This window comes from Glycine max, chromosome 3 (genome assembly GCF_000004515.6).
Source record: "Glycine max cultivar Williams 82 chromosome 3, Glycine_max_v4.0, whole genome shotgun sequence".
NCBI classification, from domain to species: domain Eukaryota; kingdom Viridiplantae; phylum Streptophyta; class Magnoliopsida; order Fabales; family Fabaceae; genus Glycine; species Glycine max.
In genome coordinates, this window is record NC_016090.4 from 33949344 (window position 1) to 33961254 (window position 11911).

The 11911-nt window shown below is 29.1% G+C and overlaps 1 protein-coding gene across 1 annotated transcript; it reads left to right on the forward strand.

Annotated features, from left to right (window-relative positions):
* Nucleotides 1-431: 431 nt before the first annotated feature.
* LOC100816597 (metalloendoproteinase 4-MMP) lies at nt 432-5972 on the forward strand. The gene is made up of 3 exons (XM_014773708.2): nt 432-1507; nt 5656-5738; nt 5860-5972. Exons 1-2 carry the CDS (start codon nt 459-461, stop codon nt 5711-5713), a joined length of 1107 nt encoding a protein of 368 aa, XP_014629194.2. The 5' UTR covers nt 432-458; the 3' UTR covers nt 5714-5738; nt 5860-5972.
* Nucleotides 5973-11911: the final 5939 nt, after the last annotated feature.

Genomic DNA, 11911 nt, shown 5'->3' on the forward strand with positions numbered 1-11911 from the left:
CTAAAAAAAAATATCACGACGATGAATACGAGATTTTGGCCATGATTTACCATATTTCTAAAGAATAATGATATATAAATATTCACTTATTTTAACACTCCATTAATATTTCTTATTTTTTTATATTTTTTCTTTTTATCACAACATAAATCCGATAATATTTATATTTTCTTTTCTTATTTTTTTTCTTTATCTAAGTGTTTTATAACATAATGAATGTGAATATAGTTTTATAACATAATGAGTTTTCATCAAATTTTCTCTCTGAAATATTAGTCTTATCCGTGTACCCATAACTATATATGAATCATCATATGCAAATCAATATGTTCCAAAATGGTTATAATGATTATTTAATTAATCCCTGTTCTATAAAGTTGACCCTATATATATTATGCTTTGCATTAAAGCTTCCATCTATATATCCCTCCAAAATCCACAACCTCTAAGCAACAACCATGTTCCTTTCACTCAGATATTCCTTCACGTTCTTCTTCATTCTCCTCCTCTTATCACCTTCACACATTAATGCTTCAACAACAATACTAACACAATCAGCCACCAAAATAGCCATCACAAACCACAACATTATTCAGAGCCTCAACAATGCTAGAAGAGGCACCAAAATCACGGGCATATCGCAATTCAAACGTTACCTCCATCGTTTCGGGTACTTATTACAAAAGAGCAATACTAGTTTCAGTGATGAATTTGATGCCACGTTGGAATTAGCTCTCGTTAGATACCAACGAAACCTTGGACTCCAAGTAACCGGGAAGCTCGATTCCAACACGGTTTCTCAAATGATCACACCAAGATGCGGTGATCCAGACACAAATGACACAACACCCCACAATCACAATCATCATCACAATCACGTTCACAACGTGCATTCAACAAAGAATTTTGTGTTTTTCCCGGGAAAACCACGTTGGTCACGTTCCATGCCAATGACACTAACCTATGCCTTCTCACGTGAGAACATGATCCATAGTTTGAGCAAGAAGGAGATAATAGAGGCATTCCAACGTGCATTCATGAGGTGGGCTTCGGTTATTCCGGTTAGCTTTGTTGAGGTGAGTGACTTTGAACTCACGGACATAAAAATAGGGTTTTACAATGCGGAGCATGGCGATGGTGAGCCCTTTGATGGAGAGCTTGGAGTGCTGGCCCACTCCTTCTCGCCAGAGATCGGCCGCCTCCACCTAGACGCGGCCGAGACGTGGGCCGTGGATGACTTCCGGTCGACCGCGTCGGAGGTGGCAGTGGACTTGGAGTCGGTGGCCACACATGAGATTGGACACTTGTTAGGGTTGTCTCATAGTTCGTTAAAAGAGGCTGTGATGTATCCAAGTTTGAGGCCTAGAGATAAGAGGGCTGATTTGAATATTGATGACATAAAAGGGGTGCAATCTCTATATGGCTCAAACCCTAATTTCAGATCCGAGTGGTCACTAGAGTCTGATATGTCTGCAAATCATGGTTCTGGACTTGTCAAACATTTGAGGTTGGCTTCTAGTTTGATAATTATAATTTCCCTCATTCATAGTTTATGTTCATGATTTGAATTTTTTTCTTAAATATATTTTTCATACTTATATAATATACTTATTTTTCAGTTTACAACCTAAAAAATATTTTTTATATTTTATTTTACTATATAACATTTTTTAACTTTTATTTTATTATATATTTTTCATACTTATATAATATACTTATTTTTCATGATCAGTCTAAATTTATTAAGTGATAAAATGATATTTTATTAGCTTGCAAGATCATCACTTAATTGATGATATGATATTTTATTAACTTTGAAATGTCATCACTTAATGGATCAAAACTCATATGAAAAAATAAAATAAAAAAATAATTTTTAGGTTATAAACTGAAATATGAATATTTTACATGAAAAATATATTTGTATTTTTTTTACTTCTTTTTACCTTTTTATTCTCTTGTGCTTGTGAAGTAGAGATTCAATGATGATGTGGGGTTGAGTATGAAGTGGTACGAAGACCCTTAACGATGAATATATATTGATTAGAATAGTAGTTGGCTAGTTGCCATATGTTCAAACAGATAGTGATGGCGGTTGTTGGGATGGTAGTAATAGTCACACAGAAATTAATAGTATAGCAGTTGTTTTATTTCAAGTTTAACATTCACTCGAGATATATTGGTGTTGGTTTTCTATAATTCTCTTATAATCTAATTTTCTTTCCTTATTAACCGATTTTTATCTTATTCTCTACATCTCAATCAGCATGGAAAATCATGAATGATTCATCATGAATGTAACAGGATATATGCTTTAAACAAATGCATGTATGATTTTGATTGAGCGTGCTTGAACATTTATGTAATTTTACCTTGGCAAATTAAAAGTAATTTTTTGTAAAGGAATTGAAGTATCCCTCTACACTTATTTAAAGGAATTGAAACAATTATGAAAAGGTTTAGGAAACATACAGGATGGGAAAATATGACTTAAAAGTGGTGCGTATGGTTTGCAGTTTGCACCATGTGCAAAGCTATTTTTTTTAATGATAGTGCAAAGCTGTTAACTTATATGTCTGAAGAGAAATTTTGATGCAAAAATTCACATGACTGTTGATAAGGTAATGCGTACGAATATGAAGAGTGCAAGGGAGAGAAGGAGCACATGATTATCATTACTCTGCTATATGGTTGCATATTAACATCATTAAGGTTTTTTTTTTTTTTAGAAATTGAATATAATATCAAAGATTTTATAATATTCATACATCTTCTTCAATTATCTTATCTAGACCTCTTGATATATATCATCAAGGTTTCTAGCTGGTGATAAGTTTACACTTAGATTCTGATTTCCTGTGCAGGTGATTGGCCAAAAATAATTTTGAATTAAAATATGTATTCTTATTAATTACTTTATCTGCAGGATATACCATGATAACGTGACCCAGATTTAAGTAAATGACAATTATACAAAAAGAATAAATGTTGTGACTAATTAATTTATCACAACAAGGACTGATATTGCATATGTTTCAAAGTAGCAATCAGCTATAATTGGACTAAACTTGAAATTCATTCACAAAATCTAGACATTGGGACCTATCTAGTACTAGAGAGGATACACGCTCTTCGACGAATTGCATGACAAATTTTCTCTATGAAAAATTTAGACAACTACCCATTGGAGGGAAAATCTCTCTACTAGAATGAATACTATCTTCTTTATCTCTTAATTATTTTTGAAATCCCATAATCAAATTGTCTTGGATTAAAGATATTATTTAAACTTGTAGAAGTGACTTTTTTTTTCCAGTATGGTGGCAAGTAAAGTGGGGCGTTGAATCCTTATTTTTAATTTTATCCATCAATCTTATCCATTGGTCAATTAATTCATCATATACACATGAATTAGACCACAATATCATTCTTTCTTTCCTTAAGTGGTTGCAAGTAGGGGGAAAAAACACAGCCGCAATTTTGACATGATGAAATCTAGCTACACGTCAGATTTTGCATGGAATAATTCTTTTTTTGAACATATTTAATGTGTTTCAATGGTCCTTTCTCACTAATTCTTGAAAAAAAATAAAGAGTAGAACACAAGTATCAAAGTCGAAGATGACTTCACTGGAGAAGTACAATCCAAGAGTCTTTAAGATAATAGCTAGTATCGAATTAACCATTATAGTGTTTCAGCAAAAAACACAAAAGAAAACATTAACCAAGAAACTTGAACAATGAATGCATGGCACAGTCAATAGTCACGGTGCTTTCTGAGTCAGGAGCAATCTCCTACTCTTAAGCTTCGTAGGAGATCCAAATGTATCCATCCATCATATTCAAGAGTCATGTGTCTGCAATATAAGAGCAGACAATACTTTTTCACTGGAACCATCCCAAGAATAATAATTAAGACAACAAGTCCAAAAGTTTCACTTTTGTTACTTAGTATACAGTATATAATTGCAAAGGGCATCACTAGAACATAACAGTAAAATTGAAGAACATGTAATAAGGCTTACCTTTATTTTTAGGAGCAAAATCTTTTGGTAGTTTTAGATCATAACAAATTAAATAATCTCTCTTGTATTTGTTAGAAATTATAATAATTAGAAAAAATAAAAGTCATGAGTTACTATTAGAATATAAATGATTGTGATTTAATAAGTATTAAGGGATATTATTCTTATGTAACCATTATGTTTTTTATGGGTTATGACATTATATATGTCCATTTAGTGATTTAATTGAAGAGTTGTATAATGTCTATTGATTATAAATGGAGCACAAAATCATATAATCAAGTGTGTCAAAGAGAATTTCCTTTATTCTTTATAGTATCCTCTTCTCTTTTTTCTAACAGTAATTTTGTATGAGTTCAAAATTATATGGATATCATTATATCGCTTAGAAAAATATTTAATGAGAATACATAATATGAATTTAAATATAGTATTAGAAAATATTTGTAAATGAATAATATATGAAAGTCATAGAAACTTATAAATATAAATTTGTAATGAAATAATTACATAATAAAAATTAGCAAATGATTTTCTTATTTATTTTTGATTTAATTATATTACTCATTTGATCTCTATAGTTTCACGATTCATACATTTTTAGTCTTTATAGTTTCATGATTCATATCTTTTTAGTTCCTATAGTTTGAAAGTGATTTTTTAGTTTCTATAATTTACATTTTAATTCTCTTTTAGTTTATATAATTTGAAAGTAATTTTTTTAGTTCTTATAATTTGCATTTTAATTTTCTTTTAGTCCCTATAGTTTGAAAGTGATCTTTTTAGTCCCTATATTTTATATTTTAATCTCCTTTTAGTCTTTACCATCAAAATATGAGTAATATATTATCAATTACAATTAACTACAAAAATATTAGCAAGTAATTCGTAATTAATTTATCGCAAGATAATTTTAATAAAAAAAATAGTTGATAATTTATAACTAATTTGTAACTAATTATTTTTATATATTTTTTTTAATAAGAACTAAAAGATAATTAAAATATAAATTATAGGAACTAAAAAGATCATTTTCAAATTATAGGAACAAAAGAAGAATTAAAATACAAATTACAAGGATTAAAAAGACCACTTTTAAACTATAAGGACAAAAAGAAAATTAAAATATAAATTATAAAAATTAAAAAAATCACTTTCAAACTATAAAAACTAAAAAAATATAAATCGTGAAACTATAAATACCAAATAAATATTTAACTTTTATTTTATTATAATATACATCTATATGAAAGGTAATGACGAGAGTTACTCCTATAAATTACACCTACAAAGTGTCATTTTTTTTTTTGGATGGAATGTCATATATTTTCGTCACCCACATAAATTAATTACTTGGCCATTACAATTTTTTTTATTAATAATAATAATAATAATATTTTTTTAGAAAGTATTGCCTCTAATCTTTTTTATAGTTATATTAAAATTTGTTTCTTATAGAAAGAGGAAAGGCGAGATCGGGAGACAGAAAGGTTGACTAGTTAGTTCGTTACACTGTAATAAATGTGTATTCTTCCCCCATTTTGTTAATTTTCAAATTTTGGAGTGTGAGAGTCTTTTGGATTGAGCTTGAAGGTATCTCTCATTTTCTTCAACTTTTGGATCTTGATAGAGAAAGCATGATGAGTCCACCAAGAAAAAGACAAAAACAAAATGGTGAAAGTTATTAGGTTTGAGGAACAGGGTCATCCTGAGGTAAGAACTCTTTCACTCTCACTCACGTATTTTTCTTCTTTTGATGGATGAGATTCACTCTAACTAATTACTCGCATAGTCACTCATTGCGTTTCTTCTTTTGATGACATGACATTAAAAGTTCTATAATGGGTGGATATAGAAATTGATGAACCTAAGGAAGGTGAAGTCCGTACGAAATACAAAACCATACTGGTTAGCATGCTTGATGTATTTTATATATAAGAGAATACTGTAACGCGACCCCTCTCCTTATCCTTCACATTAAAGATTAAAATATATTTTCATGTTAATTTTCCTTTCTATCATATTTATTAGAGTGAATAATGTGAGAAGTCTAACTCAATCCTAAAAGTTAGGTGAAAAGGTGAGGATTGTTTCTCATTTACATATTCTAGTTTGGGGGCGAGGTCCCAAGAACATATCATGTTAAATTTTATCTTAAAATCAATTGATATTAAGTGAAATTGTCCAACAAATATATAAATTATATTCCAAAAAATGAAACAACTAATGTGAAACTTGAATATTTTTCAACAATATATTTTCTTGTAGAACAATGAGAATGTGATTTTGGGAGAGAGAATTGTACACGAGATGGGTGTTGCAGAAATTTTGTATCTATATTGTTGAGAAATTTTGCATCCCACCACATCTCTAACCCACATGGTTCAATTCCCAAGGATAGATGTTTATAACATTATGTGCTTCATTCATAAAATGAGTCATATTTAGCAAATCTTGAGTCACACTCATTTTTCATCTATTTATTGGTTTATTAACAATAAAGTACATTTATTAGTGGAAGTATGGTATCATTAAATGTAATCACTACACAAACTAATTAATTTAAAGGATATTTTTAGAATAAATTAAAATTTATGACATTATTAATTATAATTAAGTAATTTAATTATTTTTATTGATCATTTGTTTTTAATATAAAGAATCGAATGTAACGTAAGAAATCTAAAGGCTATCACAATCCCTTAACTATATCTTGTCCTTAGATTTATTAAATTTAAGAGTAACTTAGAATATACCGGAACCACAATGGTGTTAATGGTGTTGTTAGCGGTGATAATATTAGTTTCCTTATAATTAAGTAAAGAGGAGACTCAAATGTTTAATTTTTATTTATAAAATCTTAAATATACAAAATACCAATTAACTATGTAGCTTTTCTTTAATCTCATTTGTTAAATATCTTAAAAATATATATAACGTAAAAATAAATAAATATGTCTCATGTATCTTTCTTTCTCACATTTTCCTCCTTTGTGATTTTGTTCCCACACACATAGCACCCTCAGTTTTTGTTCACGCCCACAAATGACAAAATATCCCACCACCTCACTCTTTTTAATCATAATTAATTAAAGTACGATAAGGGATTCAAGTACAAACATTTAGGTATCAGACGAAAAAAACACGGGTAGTAAAGTTACTACTCATATGAGTATTTGTTTGGGTATGAAAATACTTTTAAGTGCAAGTATGAATATTATATATAGTACCTTATCTAGACCCTGCACATTTCCGTCCCCCAACTTTTATGACATTATCATTTTTCCATGTCTAGGTCAATTATAATCATATTCAAATGGATAATCTTGAAAGAAAAATAATATTTTTTTGTTATAAGGGACATGGATTTAAAAATACACAATGAAAATGAGTTACTATTAATTGTCTTCACTCATACCCCATTAACACAACGAAAACTTAGTTGTGTTATTTTTTTTTTTTTTATAAAAAAAGCAAGATATAAACAAGTTTTTATTGTGAAATTAACATAATGAAAACTTATTGCTATTGTGTATTCTTATTCTTATCCCCATTAATATAGCGAAATTTTTCTTTATGTTATTTTTACGGATAAATTAATACAACAAAACTTGATTTCGTTTTTGTTACTTTTTTCAAAAAAATTAAAACAATGAAAACTTATTTTTGTGATGATAGCTTTTATGTAAAATTACTATTTTTTAAAAAATTTCTTTTAAAATAAAAATAATTACAATATAATTTAACTTTTTATTTGAAATTTATTTAATTATGATATTATTTACCTTTTTAATAGTATCTTAACTAACTTATAAATAAAAAATGTATCATGATTAATTTGTTTGTTATTTTAAAAAAAGGCAATTCACATATAGTAATTAATTCAATTTTAATTAAAAATAACAATTTATATTCTATATCGTTATTAATTTAATTTTAATTAAAAATAATAATTTGTAGCATAATTAATTTGATTATCACTAAAGATAAATTTTATCATAATTAATTTTATTTAGATTAATATGTAGCATAATTATTTCGATTAACATTTTTTTTAGATAAAACAACTTATATCATTTTACTAGCAATCAAATGACAACCTCATCTTGGTGTAGTCATAAAAAAAGTGAGATTAGCATAGTTAATGGAAGTCCTTGTCAACACATGAGCTACTATATTGGCTTGTCACCTAACAAACTTAACACTAAAGTTGTGTTTGGAAGAAAGAATACCCATGCACTCAGCCAAAATGGCTCCCAGCCCCAAGAAATCCTCCTGACATGACATGAATGGATTTTATCAATTATTGGTTTGCAATCGAGTTCAAAAATGACTGTAGGTAATCCCAAAGCTAACACACAATTAAGTCCATAAAGAAGGCTCAAAGCTTCACCATGAATCACCTCATGGCAGACATCACAGACAAGGCTAGTACTTCCTGTACTCTTTCCGGAATGTATATATATTATTAACCTTTTAAAATAGTTATTCCAAAAGCCAAAAAAGGATGCATATTCCGAAATATAATTTTATATTCTGGAAGGGAAAAAGAAGTGCAGGAATCAACATGAGAAGTACAGGAAGCAATAGCCCATAAAACTGGCCAGCCCAGTCCATAATGCAGAATCTCCATCCAGTCTTATTATCTTGGCTTCTAAATATGGGCATTTGAATCCTGCATGTGGAGTATTACAAGTAACAACAAATACAAGCCAGAATACACACACCATATTAAGGGCATTTTTTTTGCACTCCCAACTGCTGCTAAATCCTGCACCTCCCATTATATTTATTACATATGTGACTTTTAGCAACAATTTTTTCATCTAACACTTAATAAAAATGTTATTAAAAATCTTTACTCACATTCAAAAAATATTATCAAATTATAAATAAATGTTATTAATATATTTTTGTGATATTTTATCAAATATTATATATAGTCTATGATTCTAAATCCTAAAAATATCACAAAAATATTTTAACAACATAAGTTATACATAATATTTGATAAATATTTCAAAAATATATTAGTAATATTTTATCCATAATTTTGTGATATTTTTTATATGTGATTAAAAGTTTTTAATAATATTTTTATTAAATGTTAGATAAAAAATAATACTAAAGATCATATTTGTAGTAGTCATCATGAAAAATTCATTCCAAAATGCAAATTTATATCACGTCTATATATATTCCATTTGAACAAGCCAGTGGAGCATTCAAGTAACAGCAAATACAAGCATCTTTTGACTTGGTGTAGTGGTATTAGTCAATGTATTTGCTAACTTCCACTCAGCAGACCAAATACACCATATCAGCAAACTGGCTCTTACACGGTCATGATGATTTAATATAATTTATGCATTAAATAGAACCATAATTCTGGAAAACTATCTCAGCTATCCAAAATCGACATAGATGGCAGATAGTGCATGTGAGGTTTTAATTTTCTGAATAATATATTCCACTATTTTGGCAATCATTCTTTTGTAGAGTGTGTTGTCGGGTTCAATACCCTTTTTTTTTTTTGCTTGGATTGTACTCGCAGGATAATCCTTGTAACTGTTCTTATCTTAAACGATAACTTAAGGTGTTTCGAAAAAGAAAATTAAAAATCTATAGACTTATCCTTTCTCTCTTTATTCTTAATTAAGTATATGCAAAGGTTCACGCAAAGACATAAAATGGAATTTAAAAAAGCAAAAAGATTGTTGGCCACCGTGGTTTGTTAATATGTTAATGTCGTTGTGATGGAGTAAATTGCCCGTGGCTGTCAATGTCTTTACACAGTCATAAGCATTATATTACTGTCTAGTGTATATGCAGGTTAAAATTAAAAAAAGAAAAAAGAAAGACGGAGAAAAGCACAACATTTTCCTAAGACAAGTATAATGCCGCGTTATCATCTATGATTCTCTATTGAAATAATAATAAAAAATTCCAACAACTATATATTGCCGAAAATAAATATTTAATAATCCAAGCACACGCAACATAATGGTCCAAGGTTGCTTTTACAAATACAAAAGGTGAATTCGAAGCTCAAAGTTTCACTAGCTCTTACACCTGCTATTAATTTATAGCTAGTTAAGAAAAATATACGGTTTAACAACCGGGAGTGTATCTTTTCATGTTAAATTTTCATAAATCATTTCGTTAAAATCTGCTTCTTTTTTCTTTATATATTATATACACACACAATTTGCCTACCAAAAAAAATATACACACACATTTTAATATAAATTCACTTATTTAAATTCTTGGAAGAGATAGATAAATACAAATTTTTCCCATGATATACACATAGTAATTCAATATGAAATTAATTAAGGATCTTTCTCATAAGTCTTAACAATTTCCTCCCCCTAAAAAAATCGAAAGTTATTGTAATGTGGTCATTTATCCAATCCTAGCAACTAAACGTCCATCCCTAACTAAAAACCAAGATTATGAGGATTTTTTTCCTCATACATACAATAATTTTTTTTTACCAAAATATACAACTCCCTCCATTATTTACACAAATATACATGTTTATTATTCACAATGTACATTCAGATCGGGGGACCCGAATTTACAATGTGATTTGCCAATTTTTTTTAAAACCTAGTTGAGAATTCGGGTCCCCCTAACCCGAATTATCAACATGCTTTTTTGTTTTATATTTTATTTTTAAAAAAATAATTTTTTAAAATAATTTTTAGAAATGTAAATAAAAGAAATTAATAAAATTAGAGAAGATTATGAAGTTAAAGAAAATTAGTTATAAATAGTACAATGTAAATTAGTTTTGAAGATCTACATTAGTTAAAAATTATACAGTCGAAAAAAGTTTTATTAATGTATGAATGATGTGAAATGAAATATATCAATAGTTAAAAAAAATAACTTGCTTAACTGAAACTTTGAAGACAGTGGGGACACCTATTCTTTGAATGACCAACTAGCCTGCAGATTGAACAATGTTTTGGTTGACCTCTTTCTCATTCATCCATATTAATTCGTATTCTTGTAGATTTTGGTCGATCTTATTTGTTTCTCCTCATGGCTGAATTGACACATAATTGTGGTCCTTCGTATGGTGGCCAACAATCATGATGATGCATGTCTACTAACGGAACTTTATAAACACTTGACACGTAATCCAATGTATACACTGGACTAACATATTGCAAGTAATCTATATTGATGTGCTTACATGACATGTGTAACTTTTGAGACTTCCCACAATCACATGTTCTTTGATCTAGTCTGACAGTGAATTTCCCCATTCGACGTCTCTCTCTCGTATTCACTATTTCCTCAACTTGAAATTGAAATCTTTGGCGATCAAACTATTGAATAAAGTGAGTGTTGAACTTAGTTTCTTCTTCAGTTATGAACTTGGCTGCAATAAGTGTGTAAACTTGGTAAGTACTAATTAGATGATATTATAACCTTTTATTGTTGTGACTATTATAAAAATGCAACTTTTGTTTTACAGGGACAACCACCAATAATCAATTTCTATTGTCATTCGATGTTTGTTCCTCATCCTTTAATTGAGTCATTGCTTGCTCATACTGGGTTTGCTGATGTGACAAAATTATGCCACTTAAAAATTGATCATCATCTAGTGATTGCACTTGTTGAGCAATGGAGAACAGAAACACACACTTTTCATCTTCTTGATGGAAAATGTACAATTACACTTGAGGATGTAGCACTACAGCTTGACATAAGGGTGGATAGTAGGCCAATCACTGGTGCAACCTACAATGATTGGGAGAAAATGTGTGAACAATATTTGGGTGTTGTTCCACCAAAGGGAGAAGCAATAGTAGGCTCTGCCATTAAGCTTAAGTGGTTGCAAGATAGTATGTCACCGCTTCCCGCGGAAC